The sequence below is a fragment of the Pochonia chlamydosporia genome, chromosome 2 (genome assembly GCF_001653235.2).
Source record: "Pochonia chlamydosporia 170 chromosome 2, whole genome shotgun sequence".
In the NCBI taxonomy this organism is placed as follows: domain Eukaryota; kingdom Fungi; phylum Ascomycota; class Sordariomycetes; order Hypocreales; family Clavicipitaceae; genus Pochonia; species Pochonia chlamydosporia.
This window is the reverse complement of record NC_035791.1, coordinates 4,808,098-4,831,856: the sequence shown is the minus strand read 5'-3', so window position 1 is coordinate 4,831,856 and position 23,759 is coordinate 4,808,098. Positions and strand designations below refer to the sequence as shown.

Genomic DNA, 23,759 nt, shown 5'->3' with positions numbered 1-23,759 from the left:
TCCTGATGTCAGTTCAAAGAATAGCACGTGACCAGCGACCCGGACTGTTCCGTCCAGCGTGTGCAGTGGAGTCCTTGGCAATCACGTGTTAAAGCACATGATGTAGTCATGCAAAAACCTGTCCAACCAGCGTCAGTTGTCATGGGATTGGTAGGTGTCCTCCAACAGGCCGCTTTCACTCCTTGTCGCGCCAAATTTTCCCCAAGTCGCGGCGTGTCATCGCAGAGCGACATCACATATTTTGAAATCTATTGCGACGTGTGACGCGCAGGGTGCTTTGTTAATTATCAAACTTTCACGCGTACGGTTTCTGGATTTGCGAGTGACGCGAGACGCGTCGAATGCACTCTTGCGATACCTGTGTGCTTTCGGGACCGGGAAACTTCGCAGCACTATCACCCTACAGAGAACATGGAAGACTCTACAACATATGGATCCCCGGGCAACGGCGCATCCCCAGACGGCAATCCAATTCTAGCACAGCCCCCTTTACAAGCTGAAGCAGGCTCTGGTGAAGGCCAAGGTGAGATTGAGGTGAAGACGTCAATCAATTGCCCGCAAACTAATCAGCATGCTTACAGATATTCAAATGTCTGAAGACCTCACCACCGAGGCGAACATAAAGCAGGATACCACAACACCTGGACCAGATGTCATCGCCACCGAAGGCAATGACCAAGCGCAGGCAGATGCAAATATCAACGCTGACACAGAAATGGGTGACGTGCCCGCCGCTGCTTCGAAAGAGCCTGCTCCTTCAGCCGAGGCGGACGGTACTACGGGAGACCAAGAAACAAAGTCCAAGGAAAATGTCGAATCCGCCGCACGGGAACAACTAATCTCGCAAACCCACGCGATTGTTCTGCCAAGTTATAGCACATGGTTCGATATGAACAGCATCCACGACATCGAACGCAAGGCCATGGCTGAATTTTTCAATAATCGAAACAGGAGCAAGACCCCCGCAGTATACAAGGACTATCGCGACTTCATGATTAACACTTACCGCCTGAATCCGGTTGAATATTTGACCGTCACCGCTTGTCGCAGAAACTTAGCTGGTGACGTCTGTGCCATCATGAGAGTGCATGCTTTTCTGGAACAGTGGGGCTTAATTAACTACCAGGTAAGTGTACAAGTAATTCATCTGCGCTCTAGCTTACAGCATACCTAACGCGACATAGGTGGATGCCGAACAGAGGCCCTCACACGTTGGCCCTCCATTTACTGGTCATTTCAAGATTATATGCGATACGCCGCGCGGTCTCCAACCGTGGCAGCCATCTGCCGACCCTGTTGTCCTGGAGGGCAAGAAGAACGGTGACACTGAAAAAAAGTCTGCTCCCAGTGTTGCGACGAAGAGCGATCTCAACCTCGAAATTGGCCGCAACATTTACGAAGCAAGTTCAAAGGGCACATCGGTAAACAAGACCGAGACGAAAGCGAATGGCGAGGCGCCAACCGCGAATGGCATTTCTGCTGCAGAAGACCCAACCGCATCCGCCATTGCTAAAGTCAGCTGCCATCAATGCGGCAACGACTGCACTCGGGTCTATTATCACAGCAGCCAAACTGACTCCAGCTCGAAGGCCAAGTACGATCTTTGCCCCAACTGCTTCACAGAGGGTCGTTTGCCAGCGAACCATACGTCGAGCATGTACTCAAAAACAGAGAACCCCACATACACATCTGTTGTGGATCGGGACGCGCCTTGGACTGACGCTGAAATTCTTCGTCTTCTGGAAGGTCTGGAGCGGTTCGACGACGACTGGGGTGAGATTGCGGACCACGTCGGCACGAGAACGCGCGAGGAATGTGTGCTCCAGTTTTTGCAGTTGGATATTGAAGAAAAGTATTTGGATTCAGAGGTACCTATCAATGCGCCCACTGGTTTATCTATGCTTGGCGCACAGCACGGTCATCTGCCGTTCAGTCAAGTCGATAATCCAGTCATGTCCGTCGTAGGCTTTCTAGCAAGCCTGGCAGACCCTGCAAGTACGGCCGCCGCTGCCAACAAATCCGCCGATGAATTGAAGAGAGGCTTGCGGAAGCAATTAAATGGCAAACAAGAAGCAAACGGAGAGAGCAATGGCGGTGAGGCGGAATCCGACGTATCGAAAGAGCAAGAAAAGAGACAGCCAGGGGCGGAGTCGATGGACTTAGACGTGCGTCAGGAGGTCACAACCACCACCACTACGACTACCACCACCACGACAAAGAACACGTCTCTTGCTTCTATACCCTTGGCGTCTATAGGGGCTCGTGCCGCGGGCTTTGCTTCCCATGAAGAGCGAGAAATGACTCGTCTTGTCTCCGCTGCTACTAATGTAACATTGCAAAAGCTGGAGTTAAAGCTCAAGTATTTCAATGAAATTGAGGGTATCCTCCGAGCAGAGAGGCGTGAGCTGGAACGTGGCCGACAGCAATTACTCCTGGACAGGTTGGCTTTCAAGCGTCGAGTGGGCAAAGTAATGGATGGCCTGAAGACGGCAGCCGCCGTAGGAGGTGACCAAGGCGTTCGCATGGCACAGGACGCCATCCAACCTGATGGGGAAACACTGGGTTTCCAGCCCGTTACTGGGGAGCCATCTGTACAACCACCAAGCAGCAATGGGCAAGTCAAGAGTTATGAGGCTTGATATGATGAACTCGATGCGCTGAAGGCGTGTAACGAAATGGAATGTGACAGTGGCGTCCGGTCTGACGGGATTCTCGAATAAATGAGATTAGTGTGTCGAGGCTCTCAGAGCTTCGTGATTCTCGGTTCATGTAATTGGAGTGTACTACTATACTAGTCTGGGAGTTTGGTGTCGGAGCAGACACCGCAGTCCTTTTTTTTTTTTTTTTTTTTTTTTTTTTTTTCTTTCTTTTGAAATGCCACGCAATTCTTCCTTTGCTTGTACCTCCGCCCCGCGGGGCCGTACCACTATTTTAGTACTAAAAAAGAGACGATTTCGTATAACCTTGCGTTGGACTAAATTGGAATGCCCATTGTATTATGTAAGGTCAGCCTTCATCAAGGTGACAAGCACGCCCAGCCAGGTTTGTGCCCAGGCAGTGGAAACATCTTGCACCAGACATCAATTGCCAACAACCTCCAGATGGTTCTAGTTGACAAGGCATTACAATGGATCGTGGATTGCTGGCTACCAATCGGCTAGGAGCGCACTATGGAGTACATACATACATTTCTAGGTACAAGATTTGCAAGGTAAGACTGGTGTCAAGTGTTCAGCACAAGAAATCAGCCGAAGGTCACTCAATATTGATTGTGCATTGTCGTCGGGCCCCGGCGCAATTCACAGGAGGCTTTTACCTCGGCTGTTGTGCTCCAAGACCCGCCTATTGGGGGACAACGCCGTCATCCTGGAGGAAGCCGGCCGGGGTCGGGCGGGCCAAAGGGTCAATGCCTGGTTGCTTCAAGTGATGATGTGCCACGGTGCCAAGCCCAAGACAGCCGGCCGTCAACCGAAAAGCAACCAGACAGTCCTTGTCAAGTTCAAGCCGAACTTTGAACCACATGCCTGGCTGGCTTCTGCGCTGTTTCCAGAGTTCCCACACACACAAGCCGACGCACAACATCCACTCATATACCTTTGCAACTTTCTTAACTGAAGCACCAGGAACAGCAGCCTGGTGGATTGGTGTCCCAGTCTAAACCATTCAAGGAGCCGTCGTGGCCGGACAGGTACTTTAAGTCATCTCAGTGGCCTGGTTGAAAAGAGCTCTCCCGAGCACCGCGGTCGCTGCTGAAAGTCACTGCATTCCCTGCCATCTCGTGCCAACTTTCTCCCTATACAACCCTACTCTCCCCTCGTCGTCGCGTGGAAAGTTGATTGTTTGTGGCCGGCCATGTTGACATCAGCCGCTCGATCTCACGCATTGAGAAACAACATTCAACGACTTCGCTCACCATTGGCAACGGTTCGTATTCGCAGATGCTAGCTTTCAAGGTCCAACCAATACTAACAACAAAAACTCTCGAGCAGACCACAATCATGGCCTCGGCTAAACGAAATAACAGCTCTCTTCCTCCCGGTACGCTACACCTTTCCTTTCTACATGATCAGTTTGATTTCTTGGTCAAAAGTACCCCAACGCAACCCAAAAAAAAAGGGAGGAGGAGTAGGAAGTAGAAGAAAAAGGTCTTTAGTGCTGACCTGTTGTGAAAATTGCCAGGCTACACTGAGGACAAGTCTAAAGGTGCAACGCTGCGTTTCCAAGATTCTTTACCTCGGCTGCCCGTCCCTACCCTTGAAGAGACAACAAAGCGATACTTGAAGTCGCTCCATCCTTTGCTTTCTGCCACTGAGTACTCAGACAGCAAAGCTGCGGTCGAAGAATTCATAAAACCCGGTGGCATCGGTGGCAAGCTCCAGGAGAAACTAATTGCAAAGCGGGAAGATCCGGCGACCAAGAACTGGATTTATGAGTGGTGGAACGACGCTGCTTATCTATCATACCGCGACCCTGTGGTTCCCTATGTCAGCTATTTCTACTCTCACCGCGATGACCGCTCGCGCCGAGATCCAGCCAAGCGAGCTGCAGCTATCACTTCTGCCGTTCTCGAGTTCAAGAAGGCTGTCGACAATGGCTCACTTGAGCCTGAGTACATGAAAAAATTGCCAATTTGCATGGATAGCTACAAATGGATGTTCAACGCGACCCGCATTGCCGCACGCCCTGCCGACCATCCCGCCAAGTTCCCCGCCAGTGAAAACAAACATATAATTGCAATTCGCAAGAACCAGTTCTTTCTAATTCCTCACGAAATTGACGGCAAGCAACTCAACACTTCGGAGCTGGAAAAACAGTTCAACAGGGTCTACGAGTCAGCCCAGCGCGTCCCTGCGATTGGCGCTTTGACTTCTGAGCATCGGGATATCTGGGCAGACGCCCGGGAGTTGCTGATTCAGACTAGCACCAAGAACAAGAACGCTGTACATGCTATTGATTCAGCCTCATTCATAGTCTGCCTCGACGATGCTTCTCCAGTGACATTGGAAGAGAGGGCTCATCAGTATTGGCATGGTGACGGGGCCAACCGTTGGTACGACAAACCCTTACAGTTCATCATCAACGACAACGGAACGTCAGGTTTCATGGGTGAACACTCAATGATGGATGGAACACCGACTCATCGTCTCAACGATTATATCAACGATCTCATTTTTGGGAACAAGATGGATTTTTCGGATCCGTCAATCCGATCCGATCTTCCTGAGCCCCGTTTGATTCAATTTGATATTACCGCACCAGTTCAGGCGGAGATTGACCGTGCCATCACTGACTTCCACAACGTCATTAACCAACATCAATTGGCTGTACAGGCATATCAGGGCTACGGTAAGGGCCTTATAAAAAAATTCAGGTGCTCCCCTGATGCTTATGTCCAAATGATTATTCAGTTGGCCTATTTCAAGATGTACGGAAAGAATCGGCCAACATATGAATCAGCTGCGACCCGTCGTTTCCAGCTCGGGCGAACCGAAACCTGTCGAACAGTATCTGATGAAGCTGTAGCGTGGTGCAAATCCATGGCCGACTCGTCACAAAACGATGAGGCCCGAGTAGGGTTATTCCGCAAGGCTATCGACGCCCACCTGGAGTATATCACAGCTGCGTCAGATGGCAAAGGCGTGGACAGACATCTATTTGGCCTTAAGAAACTTCTCGGTCCTGGCGATGAGGTACCTGCCATCTACACGGACCCTGCTTTCGGGTATTCCAGTTCCTGGTACATTTCCAGTTCCCAACTCAGCTCAGAATTCTTCAATGGCTATGGTTGGAGTCAGGTCATTGATGGGGGCTTCGGCATCGCCTACATGATCAATGAAAATAGGTACGTGAAACCCGGGCCAATCCACCATTGCAAGGCATTCAATATTAACATGCATACAGTATTAACTTCAATGTCGTATCCAAGAGTTTGGGAAGCGATCGTATGAGCCACTACCTCAACGAAGCCGCGGGCGAAATGCGTGATTTATTGATGCCAACCGTCGCTTCCCCCAAGGCCAAACTGTAAAGGTGCGGAGATGTCTGGTGGGCTTGGCAACAAAGAATGCGACGCAGACATCGTCGTACGTGTTGGACTTGGACGGCCAGACTAGACAGAGATTGCCGTATTGGTGTCTAGTTCGAGGAAAATGAGCGAGGAATTTGGCTCCGGGTCTTCACGATCTTTCCCGATTTTTAGACAATTTTTGTATTGTAGTTCTACCCATACACTATATCTCGTGAATAAGGATTGGCACTGTCACAGGAAAGTTCAGTAAACTATTGCATTTCAAATCTTGGGACAATGCACACGCCACGGCCATACTTCTCCTGCTGATGATAAAAGTGCGAAAGCTGTCTTGCTTTGCGTCTATTGCTAGTCGACCCCAAGCCGCCCATATCATACACGAGACGCGACAGAATTTTTCTCTCCACCAAGTGACAACAATTCTAGCGCTGAAGCAGAATCTTCTGCACAGGCAACTGGACTTGCGGGGACATAGGCTTTCTAACCAGCATGGGCGACAATCTCATTTACGAGATCATCCTTACTCTCGTCATAGTATGAGCAGATCTGTGATGGCAGTGGCACCTCCTTGTAATCATCATCCGAACCCGACAGAATGTTGAGGTTAATGCCAGATGACTTGCTCGTGTAGACCTTGGTTGCGATGCTCTCCTTGCTAAAGTAGATCTGACCACCATCGACTTGGTCTAGCATTACAGTTGGGAGAGACCCTAGAACCTGCAAGGCGAAATTTTGAGCTTTGACGACGTCCACTGTGGCAACTAAATTATCCACAACCAGGGAGAGGCGAGCTGAGTTTTCCACAGTAACTTGGTTAGCTTTGCCCTTGAGTATTACCGTTGTGTTGTTACACCTGCTGATCAACACAGAGTGAGTTAGGGCGGCTTCAATCTCAATTGGCTCACTCCCTTTTTCATAGTTTTCCTGTGATTGTCGTCAGTGATGGTGTAAGCCCTGCGAAGGGTGTATGCACCTACAATCGTCCACTTGTTGCCAACAAGCTCCTTCTTCGCGGGCTTCTTCACTCGCATGCTTTCTGGTTTGGGCTTTTTACCAGGGGCGGGGCTTTTGCCTCGATGTGAGCCATCCCGATCCCCGCCAGAGTTGCTAACACGTAATGAGGGATTCTTGTGTGTCATTTCCGATTTATCAACCTTCCGGAGACCTTTGGTGACAGCTGAGCCTCGATTCAGCTCTGAGAATACAGCATCAAACCCACCAGAAGCTGTGGATGCATCATGAGCCGGTTCAGCTTTGATGTCCAACACAGGTGGTGGTCCAGGGGGCGGCGGTGGTGGAGGAGGCGCCGCAGCGCTTCCAGCGGTCGATGCAGTCTGCGCTGTGCTTTTATGCTGTAGCGACTCAATTATATCTTGAGCAGAGCCGCCTTTGGCATTCCAGCTGACACCAGACGGGAAGTTTTGCTTGACGTATTCTGCAAGGTCACGGGAGACCTGGTAAAACGTCTGAACCCATTCAACTTGCTTCTGGTCCCTATGGATATTTTTCTCAGCTAAACCATTTTAATGGTTGATGTGTTGGTTGATTTGCCTTACTTGTCTTTCTGTTCTTTAAGTACCCGGTTGCCGAAGAATTGGGCTGAACCCAAGCTCTCCTCTACGTGCTTGTAGGGCCGGTTGTCAAGTGTAATCCATGCTAGCATCATGATTCCGTCGGCGACAGCGCTTAGGTGAGGATACATTGGATCGGATCGATTCGAATCTTTAATCTCGGTCACGGCCATCAACGCATCGTTGATTGGTTTGAGAAGGGTCTGGTACGTTGACGCATCCGGCTTGGTCGCTCTGGTTGTAATGAGTAGAAACTTGCTCTGCTCTTGGAATCCTCTAACAACCTCGGCAGCCTGTGCAAAGGTGCTAAGCATTAGCAACTGGTAACCACTGGCGGTCTTCGGAATATCTCTCACCTGTTTAGCAACCACGCCACCGATTTCATTGCTAATCTTGGCATATTTGTCCACGGAGGAGCTGATGAACTGCTGGAACTCTTCGATTGCCTCGGGGACTTGCTCCACGGTTTGCTTTGGACCGGATGTCGTTGGCATTGCGCCTACCGGAGGGCGTGTAGCAGCGGAGGACGCGTCCGTCGGGGTAGCCGTTGTCTGGTTCAAGGCAGGCACGTCTTTGGGCAGCTCAGTCGCAGTCGCGATATCTTCGAGCCGTGAGGTTGCAGCTTCCAACCTGCCCAACGATTCAGTATTCCAACATCGTGCTACCGGAATAATAACAAGGTTCTTGGTCCCGTCTTTACCTCTTGATGAGCGTGGTGAGATTGTGCATATTGTTTGCAGCGGCCATCTTGGCTGCTAATTCCGTCGGTATTGCTTTGAGGCTTTGCGAATACTAATTGTAGTTCTAGTAACGGCCCTGGGTGCTTTCGATGGCAGTTTGCGTATATAGGTGCGAGAGCCCGAGACTATGCGTCTAGATCGAGGTTCTCGAAATATTATCTATTATGAAAGAACAGGAAACCACTCCGGGCACAGTCCCGTCTGTTCAGCTGAGTGAGGTAGTGAGGCCAGTTGATTGGTGGCGGCCTGCTTCATTTCAGGCTTTGGACAATCCAGGGGGTGGACTACGGCACAACATTCAATGTTGGAAGGTCAGCACCAGTCACACAAATCGAGCTAGGCTGGTCTGGTGCCATCAAATGTTGTCAGGGGGCAGCAGAAGCCTCCCACTGAGAATACTCCGCCCTGTACGCAGAATTGGCCAGAGTTGACACCAGGCTTGGTGGGGCAGAACTCCAACGTGGGCAGGCAGCAAAAGACCCACGCCGGACCAGACCTCTCTTGTTTCAAGGCATCACGACATCAACCAACCCGCCTTACTCAATCATCACGATACGACTGGTCACAAGTAATATCTGGACGGATTGAGATCGGCTCCGTTATCACGGCACATGGGAAGCAGGGGTTTTAGGTCTAGTTGCCAGTGTGCTTGATGTTATATCGCCCGCGTAGCTTGGTGGATGTCAGGTGCTTGTTGGCACACACGAAGAAGCCCAGGCAAGTACGGAGTACTCAAGTTTGTATCCCGGGATTCTAGCCCATTAATTTGGCCCCATTGTATGGTATACGTACCTGGTTAGTTAGGCACCTGGGCACATATAACAACCCAGTGGACCGGTGTCGTTGCGGGTTGACGGGGAACGCATTCAGATTTAGTTCCCCCCTACCCTATACAATAATGGACACTGGAGATTTGCACCGTCAGCTCTGGGCAAGGCTCTCGAATTCGTCACTCGTCCAACTGAGCCTGGCATTGTTGGCAGCCTGCTCTCTCGATTACACAGCTATTGTCACTCGCGAGAGGCACATGTAAAGCACCGATGTAACAGCTTCGCGGCGCCTCCCGTTCCCGTATGCCCGCTCATGTATCGCTGTTTGCCCCTGGTGCCCTACTTTACTACCTGGAGTCCGAGTTTTGCTTCAGGCGGTGTAAGGTGGAAAGGCCCTGCAGCTGATGATTCACCCAACAGCAAATCTGAATGCAGCTTGCCTCCCAACGAGTCATCTACGTAGTGCAACCGAGGCGGCACGAAATCGGCGGCTCAGCGCCAGTTCATCTGGAAACGAGCACAGAGTAGAAAATAGCCTCGAAAGGGTGCTGCGGAGCAGTGCCTACTTGGTCCTACCTGTCATCTGAAACCATCAACGGAACAAATGGGAATTCAGGAGGGAACCGAGCCGAGCTACTCCGCGGAGGTTAGTAAAGCAAGAAGTAGGACACAAATAGACTTTGTCACCCTTGGGATGCTCATAATCGGTGAGTCTCCCCAATACTGCATGAGCTGTCGCATCGCCTTTAGCCCAGCCAGGCCCCAGTCAATTGTTCAACTATTTACGCATGGTTCAAAACCAGCCACCGAACGCAGAAACTGGATTTGGACGCATTGAACTGACTATGACATATTAGATGACATAGACTTCCAACCCCCAACACCGCCAGTGCGCGATGCGCTCGGCGGCGCAGGAACATATGCTGCGCTCGGAGCCCGTCTCTTCTCACCCTCGCCACTGTCACTCTCCATTGGGTGGGTTGTTGATAAAGGTTCTGACTTTCCGGCCAAACTGTCATCGGTAGTAGATAGCTGGCACACGGGAGTCATCATCCGTGAGGACCACGACCGCCTCACGACGAGAGGATGGAACGGCTATGCTGGCCCAGGGGACAAGCGAGCTTTCAAGTACACAACGCCGAAGAAACGCATCACAGCAGAGGACCTCGCTCCCAACTTGCTCTTCTCCAAATCCTTTCACCTGATTTGCTCCCCCACTCGCTGTCAAGAACTCGTGACGGAAATCACGTCAAGCCGAAAAGCTCTTTTGACGGAAAATGATCCATATATTAAGCCCATATTCGTCTGGGAGCCGGTTCCCGACCTCTGCACGCCGGATGAGTTGCTCAACTGTACCAATACGCTGCGCCTCGTGGACATATGTAGTCCCAATCATTCTGAATTGGCGGGGTTCATGGGTGACGATGGGCTAGACCCGGAGACAGGTGAAGTGTCCCTATCAAGCGTGGAACGTGCGTGCGAGCAACTACTGGCTAGCATGCCGTTGCAGTCATATGCCATCGTTGTTCGGGCTGGCGAGAAGGGCTGCTACATTGCCAAGAACGGTGGAAGGAAACGACAAAGCACCAGGGACAAAACGCCCAAGCCGAGGAAGGCACATATACATGGTGCTCTACAACCCGACATAGACATGGAAGCCCTTTTTGCGGGACTTATGCAAGATGAAGATGGTATAATCGCTCGCGAAGAAATCGAAGTAGACCCAGGCGTGGAAAAGTGGATTCCTGCTTATCACCAAGATGGCAGCAAGGTAATTGATTCAACGGGTGGTGGTAACACAATGCTTGGAGGATTATCGGTAGCCCTCGCCCGCGGGGAAAAGCTGGAAGATGCTGTAGCTTGGGGTTCAGTCGCCGCAAGTTTTGCGATTGAGCAAGTTGGTATGCCATCAATAGCCACTGACGAGGAGGGCAGAGAAACATGGAATGGAGAAGAGGTGCAACAACGACTTCAGGAATTCCTACGACGACTCTGAAACAACTATACTACTGAGAATATAGACTTCCTATCCACGGCGCCACATAATCGTCCGTATGTGCAACTTAGGCACTCAAACGGATACATCGACCAGAGTGCCAATCCAAGCCTTCCGCGGTAATTAATCAAGTTGTGCAAAAGAACTACAGTTTCCAACCGAGCGTGGCACTTCCACACGTGTATCCTGATGCCCATATGAACCCTTCGCCGAGACGCCGATTTCCTCGTGATCATCATATCTAGCAACTTAGATCTTGTAAACAAGCTCTCCGTCCGCAAACCTACGTAGAAGAAGAATTAGCCTGGATCGAAACAGAAGATAGGAGTAGCCCTGGGATGTTGGCTTCAAGACGGCCGCCGATAAAGGCAGAACGGATGCTGGTTTATGTCCAACGCAAATGCAACAAACTGGGATAACATACATGATATGGTTTGCTTCCTCCAACTTCTTGAGGGCTCTTACGGCTTCAGGCCGTCCAAATTCTCCCCCATCGCGGCTTGAGACTCTGCTATTGACGGCGGAGAGAACTGCATCTAGAGTCGCAGAGTCATCCTCAAACAAGTCAGAGTTCAAGAGCTGACCTAGGGCGGATCTAAAGACTGTCACGCGACGGGAATCAATCGACTCGGCATCATCGATTGCCAACCCTGCAGTGCCAGTGGCAAGGTCCTGTTCAAGTTGGCTTTCTTGCGACTGTGAAGGCAATGCCGAAGCTGGCACAGATGACGCAAATGAAGTTTGCGACTGGGGTGTACCCAGAGTCGAACGACCAGATCGTCCAGAGCGGCGAAGGCCCGTCTGCTGGGAGGATGGACCCTCTTCAAGCACGGTCTCGTCAGTCTTCGACAGGTCTTCAGGGCCATCAACATCGAGCCTTCTGGAAGCTTCGGCTTGTGATCGAGTAGATGTATTTGTAGCACTTGTTGCCCCTCTCGTCGAGCGGGTCGTTCTGTAGTTGACTGCTTCGTCTTCAGCCCCATCATCGGAGCTCTCTTCACTCGAAGACGCAAAGTCGATAGTATGGGTCCTTCTCCTTTTCTTTCTCGACTCATCTGCAACAACTTCCTTGAAAAGTGCGAATCTTAGAATGGCTTCCGCAGCAACTGCATCCTGGTCTTCAACTCTGTTTGATAGACGGGCCTTGGCGTGGGCAGTGGCAAGTCGAATGATTGTCTCCAGAGTGCGAACAGTCAGGGGGCTGGTTCTCCTTTGGTTACCCTCCATTTCGTCGTTTCGCAAACCGACATATATTTCTGCTATGCGATCTGAAGCGTCCTGAGTTAACACAGGCTTGATTCTGGTCTTTGCATACTGTATGTACTTTTTCATAAACGGAATACTCAAAATCTCTGGCTTTCTAGCCGAGCCTCGCCCAGAAGTACGTGTGACTCCAGCATGAAGCATGGCATCATACTTTTCGTATACCTCCGCCGGTTGCTGTGATCCCGCCTGGCTGTCAGCGGATACGCCCAGATTTTGCGACATTTGCTCTCGGACTGGTGCCCCCTCTTCGGTGCCAGCTTGGCGGTACCTGTGCATACGCAGCACATGTTCTGACACTTGACGATCCCTAGTATCCTCGATATCATCCGTCACCACAAACAGAAGATCAAATCGCGATAATAACGAGTCCGGAAGTGCTATGTTTTTGTGCGGGTCTTTGTGAGGATCGTACTGGCCGAATATCGGATTTGCAGCCGCAACAACAGAGCATCGGGCATTCAGTGAAGTGTGGATTCCGGCCTTTGCGATCGTAACCGTTTGCTGTTCCATGACTTCATGGATGGCAACTCGGTCAACATCTGACATTTTGTCAAACTCGTCAATGCAGACGACACCGCGATCAGCCATTACCATAGCCCCAGCTTCAAGCCTTCGCTCCCCAGTTTCCTTGTCTGTTGTGACGGCCGCAGTGAGACCGACACCAGAGGAGCCTCGGCCCGTGGTGGCGATAGCAAGAGGGGCAGTGTTGAGAACGAAGCGAAGCAGCTGGGATTTAGCTGTGGACGGGTCTCCAACCATGAGGATATTGATGTCACCTCGGAGATGGGTGCCATTTTCAAGGTTCTTCTCCATGCCACCCAAAAGCATTAGAAGAATAGCCTTCTTGATGTGATCATGGCCATATATACTTGGGGCAAGAGACTGGGAGAGGAGTTCTAGAAGATTTCTCTTCTTCGCCACCTTATTGATGTTTCGAATGTCCGTGTCCGTTATGGCGGATGTGGCAATGCCGCCACCCGATTTTGAGGATAAAAGGACGATATTATTGGCAAGTATGATGGTCTTAAAAAGCGCGCTGTTGTGATTGGTATTTCGATTGCCTAGAGTGCGGAAGATGCCAACAATCTGGACCCTATCTCCGGGTTTGACACGATCAACCAGATCGTCATCTAAGATAACATCAACGCCGCGAGGTAACTGGCCAGCCGGGGCTCTCTCAGGCATTTCCTGGATAGATATTGTCTGATGGTCACGATATGTGCAAAACCCGTACTCAGTAAGGAGAGGGTTGCCTTCATCGTCCTCTCGGGGATACACACTGGAGGTAGTCACTCCATTCGTCATCGTCTGGTCCTGGTACTCCCGGAAGTGAAACTTTCCCGCCTTCTCATTGTAGTGCACGCTGCGGACAACTTTTGGCCGAATCAGGGAGCACCTAGTGACAATACCTTCGAGGGACACCATGTGATTGAGATGCTGCGAGGAGAGAGTTCGGGGATTACAGGAATTGAGGCCAAAGCTCCCCGCCCAGGCGCAGTAATAGACGGTATCCCTCGCGGCTTGGTCAGGCCGCACCTGGGGTAATGTCAACACGATGTCTTTCAGGGCCTGGTTGAAAGCAAGAAGGTAGTCGAATGGCCGCTCGAGAATGCCATTGGCAAGTTCGTTATTGTAGTCGCGAACATGGTCGAGGTTAACCGTCAAACGTCGAAGATTCTTTTGGAGCATGAGAGTGATATCAGATCTGTAACTCCGTGCATGCGGATCACCTTGATTCGAATAGGTTAGATTCTAGAAACCGAAAGTTGTCTTGAGCAGCAGCAACAGGGTAAATGAATATTGCCATACTGGGATCCAAAAAGTCTACCGCCTGGCGAATGCGGTCTTGTACGCCCTCGTCTTCGAGCATAAAGGAGTCCATGATGAAGCGCCACGGGTCCAGTTACAGTTTCTGGACGTTGTAACGAGTTATGAGGTGCCGTCCGAGGACTGGGATTGAGAACTATGCCTGCACGACCTCTGAAGGAGGCAAACGGGGCAGTGGTGCGAAGGGCATAAGTGACGCGCGACGCGCAAAGCTGAGCGACGCGTTAAGTGGTTCGTGTGGCCCCTTTCAGTATTAATTAGCCCACAAATGTGGTGGATGCATGTGCATCTGTTGGATGCTCACGCAGTCAGGTTGCACAGGAAAGTCCCGAGTAGGGGGAATGAGGTACTCCGCACTGTACTGAGGCAGGCTTCTCACCTGGATCTGTGGGGCTCCATCTGCCAGTGTTTAGCTCCTGTGTCAAGCTCTCACCTCTCACATTTCGTTCAATGTTGAGCGGAGCACGAAACTTGCCGGAGCTAGCACCAGCAATGTCAAACATAGTTGCCGCTGTCCGAACTGTGCACATGGCATGCATGATCTGTTCATCACTACTCCATACATTTACTTTTTCTTGAGTCTTTCATTTCTCCCCGCGCTCGTCCACCTGCTTGCGAATTCGCATGCATTATGGCGGTGGGCCTTTCAAATACGGCCCATCACGCAGTTGACGAGGAGGCGCGAGCCGAGGTGGATGTGCTGAACTCTCGACTCGAAAAGACAACGCAGCTCACCAAGAAGATCCAGGCGAGCCTCGGACGGCTAGAGGTCTCTGGGCAGAGTGTGCGCGATGTGGCTGGGCCACTGAGTGGCGAGACCCGACGTCTTCAGTTGCTTGGAAAGAGTACGACTTGACCCTATATTATGGCATTGTCTGTTGCATCATGCACTAAGTTCAATTAGATGTTGACTCCGTCCTCGCCGCCATTGACCGACTGCACCAACCCGCCGATAATAAAGATAACGAGGAGCAAATTATCCGCGCCGGACCGGACAAGGCCGGGTTATCCAGCTACCTCTCCTCGCTGAAGAGGCTCAACAAGTCCCACGCAGAGATGCAGGCGTCGAACCTGCGAGCAAACCAGCACACAATGGTTGATCTTAACCGGCTCATAAAGTCAGGTAATGCGCAACTTGAGAATTACTTTGACAAACTTTTACGAGGGGAAACGCCTAGGTCCATCGAACCCCTCCATTACATTACAAAGGATAAGCCATTCCCGGTCCTACCGCAGGATAAGATAGCTCGCTTGGGTCTTGTCTATGCCTACCTGGCTGGTGGTCAGAAGTCTCCTGGACACGATTCGCCAGCGTCAAAAATATTTGCCGAAGTTCGTGGCCCGTATCTAGCATCGTCTCTCGCCAATCTGGCAGCAGCTAGTGTAAACACGGCTAAGAAAAAGAATCCCGGTGCCATCTATAGAGCGGGAACCAATGGAATTAGCACATATGCTCAAGCCATGGAGGCCATTTTCCTATCAGAATATGACAACATCTGTAGTATATTCAAGCGTGAAGACTGGGGCCCAGTATTTCAAGCGACTTGCCAGGCAGCATTATCGGAACTTGCGCGAACAGTCAGGGAACTGAATACTCATATAAAAGGTCACCTGGCAACAGACTGCTATTTGGCGTATGAAATCACCGAAATCCTCTCCAGTCTCTTAGGAAACCTGGAAATGAGGACAGGGGAACTCAAGGGTCCTCTGGCTGCTGCGTTGAAACCGGTGCGGGAAACGGCGAAGGCATCGCTTTCAGACTTGTTGGAAGATACCCGGAGAAAAGCGGGAGGGCTACAGACACTACCTTCGGACGGTGCCTCTATACCGCTTGTGACAGAAACAATGCAGCGACTACAGGCCATGGTGGAGTTCCTTCGCCCAATCTCCAGTATCATGATATCTCTTGGTGATGGAGGGTGGAAGTCGAGCCCAGGGTCTGCCGGCCGCTCCACTGATGCCGTTCCAAGCCTCGCCTCCTTTGATATCGGTGCTGATGGGAGGGATATATTTGCACATTACTGTCTGGATACAATCGATACCCTCATGTCCGTGTTAGATCAAAAGGCAAAAGCATTACTTCGAAGCAAATCTGTCGCAGGAGTGTTTCTCGCCAACAGCGTTGTAATCATTGAGAGAATGATACGGGACTCGGATCTTGCATCTCTATTGCAGTCGCGGCTCGAAGTCCTAGACCAATGGCGCAAAAAGGCAACCGCAGCATACACCGATGTCTGCAGAGATCTGTCTGTGTATCTTTTCGATACAATTCATACTAATCGCGCACAGCGACCAACATCTGGCCAGGCGGCAGATTCTGCGTCTGTTGTCAAGGGACTCAGCAGCAAAGATAAAGACAAGATTAAAGAGAAATTTACTCAGTTCAATGCCGCGTTCGACGACATGGTAGTCAAGCATAAATCTTACAGTATGGAACCCGAGGTACGGTCCATATTTGGCAAAGATATTCGCCAGAAGTTGCAACCGCTGTATGATCGGTTTTGGGACCGATACCATGAAATCGACAAGGGGAAGGGGAAGTATGTGAAATACGATAAGTCGTCCATTGCGGCTGTTTTTCTCGGTCTAACCTCCTGACGTGCGACGTGCGACGTGCGACTGGCAAGTTGTAGAAGGAAATCTGGCGGCATGATACTCTTGAGCTGAGCAACCTAACGAATCGTGTTGTTGTACATATGTGACTGATAGAAGATTCGTAATTGCGCCCTGAGATATGTTGATTAGCAATATTGTTCGGTGACAAACGGTCCGAATCTGTTTGGTACCTTGGCCTGCATAGGCTGGACACTGTTTTTCAAGAACGCTAGCCTGCGCTCAACGTGCATTTACACTGTGTCACGATGAGTCCGGGCTTGGGTTGCTATACAAGTCTCGACCCGCTTTAGAGAAGCTAGGGTTATTCGAATTAAAGCAAATTGCGTTAAAAGGGTTTGCACAGGAATCTTCGTTGATGAATAAGAAGGCAGTCTGGAAGGTCTCCCTTTTTTGGACCACGCTTCTTGGGTACGCTGCGGAATCATGGTCACTCGTCAGGCTCATATTGTGACTCAATGGTTGAGCCCCATGTTTTTTTCCTTTTCTGGACATGTATTCTTTTCAACGGCTCTATATTTCATGGCGAAGAATAGCCGGGTTTCGTCAGCTGTTGTCTCGCTGAAACAGTCGTAGTGATGCTAGCGTTGAAGTCCCAAGAAGCACCACATGTTAAACACCTTGAGCATTACTCCGAAACTGTGACTGGAATTTAAAGTGAAGAAAGATGTTGGTACATGGAATAGAGCTGCTGACACTACTGGCTAAGTCATTGCTGTAAGTTCATCATCCTGCTTGCATTTTACCTCCAGTCATTGCGGCTATGCTACTTAAGCATATAGGACCATGTCTAACAACAAGAGACCTTACCCGCTCTTGCCTTTTTCCCACGGTAGCTGACTGAGGAACTAACAATGTCTTTGTCACCGGCTCGATAAAACGCAAGTATCTGACCAAAGGTGGGAAGCGACGCTACAGAGTCCGCACCTTTCACTCTGATTACTTCGCCCTTGACTTCGCCCTTGAAAGCTTTTGGCTGCCATGGGTTGGCCAGACTTGTTGTAGCAAGGGACCCTATACGGATCTGCATCAGAAACAGTCACTAAATAGATTAAAAAATCGGAATCTTGAGCAAGGAGCATATGAAGTATAACTCAATATGGAGGTCGAGCCTCTCTTGTGGAGTAGCTAACACGACCTGAGAAGATTGGAAACCAAAGCTCCGCCTTGGGTTTGCCCGTTTTCGTCAACCTACACCGCTACCAAAAATGTTGTCAGTCCTTGTCCTTCTTTCCCAGACTATGAAACTGTCAGTTTTGCGCTTGAAGTATAGAATTCGATGCTGTGGAATAAACTCCTCATCCGTTTGTTCAGTTTTCCATTGCCCTAAGTCTTTCTCCTTCGCTCCCGTGAATCTGTCCTCATAACCAACTAGATAATTGCTGGAATCCATCGCAGAGTCCCAGCGTAGGCGGTTCATGACATCTGTCGCTGTGCGAAGTTTCCCTGATGCAGATACTTCAATGTTCGATTTCGACCCTGTACTTCGCCTCTCCAAAGTTATTGGAGTTGAAGCTGGTAGCTCTTGTGCGCCATCATCCTCTTCCTCCTCCTCTTCCTCGAGGTCCAAGCATCCTTCCGAGTCCGTATCCCCAGCGTTCCCGTCTCTCCACGATTGCTGGTCTAGCTGGAGCTGCTGCACGTCATTGGTACCGACCAGCGATGCCATTGCCCAGCAAGACCCGGAGTCGAAGTATTTCTGATCGGTCCGTATGCGGTTCTCAAAATCCTGAAGGATTGAAAGCAACGATTGCTCCACGTTTTTTGCCTCCTCTTTGGGTTTGTTGGAGCCTTGAACATCTTGCCATGCCAAGCCTACGAGATAGCTATAGTGGAACTCCTGGGTTTCGGCGTCGTCACCCTGCGAGACGAATCTTGCCGGCCAGATGCGGGTAGCAAGAGCTGGGGCTTTTCGGTTCACGTCTTTTATATGGAAGAGGCGTCAGCTTTTGAAATACACGAAACAGCGAATGCCATTTAACCTAACAAAACTCACCAACCAAAATCATGACACATCGTGACTCTAACCAGCCAACAAACCTCCTGCCTTTGCTGGGAGACGAGCCCCAGTAGCGCGCGTCAATTTTAATGTAGCTCTTATAACAGATCAAGAAGTCAGAAGCGTTGCCGGCTGTAAGCTCCGATAATGCCGTCAGCGGTTTCGTCCCACGCAGGAACGTGTTCCAATCGACGCCTTCTTGCAACAATAGGTTCCTAGCTCGCACCAGCTCAGAAGAAAGCGTACCAACCGTGGCAACTGAAGCATTGAGCGCAGTGTTCAGGGAAGGTGCGTGCCAGCCTAAAAGGCACATGCATTCACGCTGTGTGCGATGATATTTGACATTGCCGTGAAACAAGGGATCGAAGACCATGTTGCTCTTCCAGTCGAAGCCAGCGTAATGGTGAAAAAAGGTGGTCAATATATCAGCTGTTGTCGCATTTCTTCCCTCATATGCTAGTATTTTACATATGGGCACGAGCATCGCGGAGACGTTGATGCCCCCGAGCAAACCAAACCTGGCTGAATACAAGCCTCGAGACTTGGCCCAGGCTTTGACAAGTAGGTGAGCAAGACGATATTTCGCCAAGTCGGGAATAGACCTTCGCAAATAAGCCAGGTCTCGGGCTGGTTTGAGCTTTGATAATGTTTGAATGGGTAAATTGAATGCCGGATCGCTGGCTGGGTGGTTCATGATGTCAGGGTAGCTATGAAATGTCAGCGAATAACACCTGTCTCTGTTTCTGTAGGAAAAAGCGCCCTCACTATTTCGTAATCTGAGCGGCGGCACAGTATTGCAGATCAAACTTGACTCCCAAGACGATAAGCTCGAGCATCGTGCCCGTTTTTGCGCGAACTATCCGAATAATATTCACGTCTCTGTTTCTTGCTCTCTTGATTTTGGACACAGCAAGTGCAAAGAAGGTTTTCGAGCTTATATTGCCCACACAGAGGCAGTCTACGTCTGAATCAGGTGTCCAGACCCCGAGGCCGTACGAGCCCACAGGAATAAGAATTACGTCAAAGCCAGCTCGCTGCCTCTGACCCATGTGTTCCTTGTCAGGTTCGCACAAGACATCTCGCAAGGCATTAATCGCTTTTCTTCGAAGCTCTTCTTCCCTTGAGGTTGGCAAACAGCCAAGAGTCACCAAACTGTTTTTCAAATCTTCAAGGTTGCCCAAAGATGACGGAGCTTTTCGAAAATTCGTCGCCACAGTATGGCCACTGCCACCGATGGTGATACTTTCGCTACCCTCCAAATTCTTAAAGAGACAACGAATGCCCCAGTGATCGCTGGCTGCAGAATTTCCAGTGTTAGTATCAGCAACTGGCCGCCCGAATGTGTTGAACCCGCAGGCACTTAGAGAAAAAGCACTATTGAACAGAATTCTGTCATATCTTTGCGGACGATTGTTAAGTCCGCTTCCGACGGCCATTTCTGCCAAATTATTGTTTAAAGGATCAAAGGTAGCTCCTTGTTCACCTTCGAACAAGTCTCCAGCCAACTGCGAATGGCTGCATGTGTCTTGTGAAACTCCGGAGCGAAGGCGTGTCAGAAGCCATGCGTCTTGGAGCCTGTAATCAGCAAAAATTTGATCTATTTCGCAGAGGTACTGGTATCCGCAAGAGGAGAGTTGCCCCTTTTGCCGGGCTTGATCAATGGTGAATGCCGATGTGGCGAGATTAAAATCTCCAGCAATAATCCATGGATGCCTGGAGAACTCTGTCGATAAATATGTCACCAGTTTGTGCAACTCGTTCTTTTTTGCTACCACTGCGCCATCCGTCAAGCCTTGGGAAAGGTGGCAAGCTGTGAGGATGATTGGGTAAGCGTCGGGGTTTGTCGACGAGGTCTCGCTGGAGATGGCGAGCTTGAGAACGGCCGCACCCTTGTGTTTCCTCGCGAATGGCAAGTAGTCCCAGCTAAAAGGCAGTTTACTCAAGACCACGACATTGAGCAAGCTTGGTAGGGGCCTGTGCCCAGGATGGCCTGGTGGCCCGTGGGTTGAAAATCGATATTGAGTCCGCACGTCCTGGTCTTGTAGGAGAAATGGGAGGAAATGGTCTGTAACTTCTTGAAGCACTAATACATCAGCAGCAGCCCTCTCTGATAATATATTGGATATGAGAGATGGATATCTGCTTGCGCCCGGAGGCCATTGAAACTCAGCCAAAACGTTGTAAGATGCCACAACTAGGCGTCTAGTTGGATCCGGGATCTGAGGTGACGGGTGATGAGGGGGAATGTCTGCCATGGTATGCCACGAGAGGCTAGACGGGCTGAACTGAAATGTCTCCTGAGCATGGGCACCTTGTTTGCTTGCGTCGAGGTGAAATTTTAGGGGAGGGAGAGACTGATGCAGTTGCTGACTGTGAATGTCGATATAGCCCCAGAGTTGCATAGGTCGCCCCGATACAGGGCCGCCCGGCGAATCTCTCACGAGAATAGCTAGTCGTCCAACATCCCAGGTTACCGGCGTCAAGAGGCGAGCCTTATTCATCAAGAAGTTGTGCGAGTCCGATTCAGCGTCCTCAGTCTGCCCAACTGTCATGTGTGCGTTATAGTCATCTTGAGCGGGCCAGCCAACGGCTTCGCGAATGGCATTTACTAATTCAGAGGCAAGTCTAGGACCTCGTTGCCTTGGACGTAGAATGATGGTGTTGTGGCTCTTGTGATTGAAGGCGTCGGCCTCCCGTAGGCTGATGGTTGTCGGAGCCAGGGATGTCAAATCCAATCGGCGAAGAATATCAACAACTTCAGGTATGAGGTCGGGCCGGACAAAAGGATAAACTAGATTGATATGTGGCGGCCATTTTTCGTGTGCCTTGTCATAAAGCCTCCTGATTGAGTTGATTGGTGACCAAAGGTCCTCAGGGGGGATGAGGCAGATCGCGCTGTCATGGGAAGCCGAGAAGTTGGCAGCCATATTGGCAGTTGGGTTCAATGTGATTAATAAGGAAGTCTCTGGTTTGGCTTGGTGTTTTAATATGACACAGAACCAATCGTTGTGTCAAAAGGGCGACTATGGATGTGCTGCAAGTGAGCTCTATTCCCATTTCGACACACTCTCGAGACTCGCGCGAGAGAGATCCTCATGTGTTATATAGCCGTTCAGCTCTGCTCCCCTCAGTGGTATTTTTTTGTCAGAGCATGGCTACATGTATTTTTGCTGTTGCTCAATGCGCCGAGCATGCATCGAGAGTGGACGTCAACTGCATGAGTCATCTTGTAAGTACGTACCAGACCCATGTCTGGTAAGACCAAGGCTTTTTGTTATGGTACACCTACGGGAGTTATCGCCCAAATGTGTGTGTGTCCTTCCCGCTTGGCTCTTGAGTCACCGGTGAACCTGAAGGGGGTTACGAGGCTCATTTCTCATGAAGTCAAGGCGACCACAGCCCCATTTGAGGTTTGGTGGACTGGGTTTCAACAGTCAGCTGGTCTCACTCAGCCAGCCAACCTCCACGCTGGCTGAGCATACCATACACATATGAATGACACTTGCTACCTACCTAGTACCTAGGTATCCAGATAGTTGGGAAAAGGTTCAGCCCAAGAAACACAGTTATGATAATCTATTCATGATTGGCTGGCCCGCTATGATTTCTCTCTCACACAGCACTGCTTTCAAATGTTCAGATAGAGTGACACATATGTACATCACACGTCTTTTCCATCCCCAGTTAGTTCAAAGACTGATTATGCAGATGTTGACCCAAATGGGATACATTATCAGTCCGACTTCTCTCACACCCAGCTCAAGATGTTCCATATTGATCCGGGCCCCAATCAACAGCCTCGGTCTGATTGCCTTTCCCTTCCATGACAGCCTCCAGTTTGTCCTCAACAGTAACCCAGCCTTGCCTTTTCTGTGAGATGGCATATCGAATAGGATCTTTCCATTCTTTCCACCATACTTCCTCGCTTTGAACGATGCATCTCCGGCCGGGCTCTCCGTTCTTTGTCGTGGCAAATGGCCACACAGCCTTGACGACTTCGTACTTGTTCTTACCTGAGAATAGGCTTGTGACATTAGTGAAGAACTGATTGACTCTATCTGGGTTCTGCACCAAAACACGGCTATGGGTGACGAGGAAGGTCACATCAACAGCCCCTCGATATTTGAGCGATGCAATGAGGCTTCGCAAATGGCCCTCTAGCCAACCCACATCGAGATTCGCAACGACACGGTCCAGAGCAAACGTTTTGACAGTGGCTGTGTCTTGCACGAATCTTCGACACCATTCTTCCAGACCACCTTCACCCACTTCGGGAAGCACATCTGGTCGAACACCTCCTCGATGAGCTACCTCGCCTTCACCCACGCACCGGATGTAGTCCATGCGCATCCGTTCGTCGTCAGGGACCAGTAAGCTCATAAGATTAAGTTTGATATCAAAATCCACCCTACGACCACGACTGCCTCGAACTTGAATCTGGGGTTTAGGGGGCACTGTCGATTGCGCCCTGATCAGAGAGGCCAGGGCAGCAGCGTTTGACGATAGATACTCGGCCTTTGAGGACAAAGTGATCGAATCACTTGACAATTTGAACAACGGGGGCGAATACAGCTTATAGTCCAACTTGGGTAGACCGGGATATCGAGGTATGCCTTTGAAAGGTTCCATTGCTAGCTCGTCTCGTTGTCCTTCAGGTGCTGCCGGCCCTGATAACGACGGGCCAGAGTACGGAGGGGGCGTCGTGGCGGCCTCATCTTCCGCAGTAGTTTGCGGGACAGCTGATGTGGGATGATTGCTTTTCTCCATGTCGTCGCCCACTACTAATGGCCAGTCAATTGCTGTGAAAACTCGAGAGAACAATCTCACTGAGGAAGAAATGTTGCTTACGACGACTCTTGCTGAAGCTGAACTTTGTCGTCAACAGCTGAGTCAGCTGAATGTTTTACTTTTCAAGTTATCTGTTGATCCTCGTCTTTTTGTTGTGGATT

The 23,759-nt window shown here is 50.4% G+C and overlaps 8 protein-coding genes across 8 annotated transcripts; 4 read left to right on the top strand and 4 right to left on the bottom strand.

Annotated features, from left to right (window-relative positions):
- Positions 1-411: 411 nt before the first annotated feature.
- Positions 412-2,639, top strand: VFPPC_13481 (SWIRM domain-containing protein; the record flags this gene model as incomplete). Its single annotated transcript, XM_018291256.1, has 3 exons — positions 412-523; positions 582-1,126; positions 1,185-2,639. 3 exons carry the CDS (start codon positions 412-414, stop codon positions 2,637-2,639), a joined length of 2,112 nt encoding a protein of 703 aa, XP_018147709.1.
- A 1,213-nt stretch (positions 2,640-3,852) lies between these two features.
- VFPPC_03514 (carnitine acetyl transferase) lies at positions 3,853-6,028 on the top strand (the record flags this gene model as incomplete). Its single annotated transcript, XM_018283007.1, has 4 exons — positions 3,853-3,924; positions 3,990-4,038; positions 4,180-5,842; positions 5,902-6,028. The coding sequence occupies 4 exons, from the start codon at positions 3,853-3,855 to the stop codon at positions 6,026-6,028; spliced, it is 1,911 nt and encodes a 636-aa protein (XP_018147708.1).
- A 480-nt stretch (positions 6,029-6,508) lies between these two features.
- VFPPC_03513 (adenylyl cyclase-associated protein) lies at positions 6,509-8,346 on the bottom strand (the record flags this gene model as incomplete). The annotated part of the gene is made up of 5 exons (XM_018283006.1): positions 6,509-6,952; positions 7,006-7,522; positions 7,585-7,892; positions 7,956-8,229; positions 8,300-8,346. The coding sequence occupies 5 exons, from the start codon at positions 8,344-8,346 to the stop codon at positions 6,509-6,511; spliced, it is 1,590 nt and encodes a 529-aa protein (XP_018147707.1).
- Positions 8,347-9,713: 1,367 nt separating this feature from the next.
- On the top strand, positions 9,714-11,105 carry VFPPC_03512 (MAK32-like protein; the record flags this gene model as incomplete). Its single annotated transcript, XM_018283005.1, has 2 exons — positions 9,714-9,816; positions 9,967-11,105. 2 exons carry the CDS (start codon positions 9,714-9,716, stop codon positions 11,103-11,105), a joined length of 1,242 nt encoding a protein of 413 aa, XP_018147706.1.
- A 249-nt stretch (positions 11,106-11,354) lies between these two features.
- VFPPC_03511 (DNA replication licensing factor mcm3) lies at positions 11,355-14,253 on the bottom strand (the record flags this gene model as incomplete). The annotated part of the gene is made up of 3 exons (XM_018283004.1): positions 11,355-11,388; positions 11,530-14,101; positions 14,181-14,253. 3 exons carry the CDS (start codon positions 14,251-14,253, stop codon positions 11,355-11,357), a joined length of 2,679 nt encoding a protein of 892 aa, XP_018147705.1.
- A 576-nt stretch (positions 14,254-14,829) lies between these two features.
- VFPPC_03510 (exocyst complex protein exo70) lies at positions 14,830-16,796 on the top strand (the record flags this gene model as incomplete). The annotated part of the gene is made up of 2 exons (XM_018283003.1): positions 14,830-15,043; positions 15,103-16,796. 2 exons carry the CDS (start codon positions 14,830-14,832, stop codon positions 16,794-16,796), a joined length of 1,908 nt encoding a protein of 635 aa, XP_018147704.1.
- Positions 16,797-17,997: 1,201 nt separating this feature from the next.
- Positions 17,998-21,737, bottom strand: VFPPC_13480 (hypothetical protein; the record flags this gene model as incomplete). Its single annotated transcript, XM_018291255.1, has 3 exons — positions 17,998-18,734; positions 18,808-19,517; positions 19,576-21,737. The coding sequence occupies 3 exons, from the start codon at positions 21,735-21,737 to the stop codon at positions 17,998-18,000; spliced, it is 3,609 nt and encodes a 1,202-aa protein (XP_018147703.1).
- An 832-nt stretch (positions 21,738-22,569) lies between these two features.
- Positions 22,570-23,577, bottom strand: VFPPC_13479 (hypothetical protein; the record flags this gene model as incomplete). Its single annotated transcript, XM_018291254.1, has 1 exon — positions 22,570-23,577. The coding sequence occupies one exon, from the start codon at positions 23,575-23,577 to the stop codon at positions 22,570-22,572; it is 1,008 nt and encodes a 335-aa protein (XP_018147702.1).
- Between the last annotated feature and the right edge of the window lie 182 nt (positions 23,578-23,759).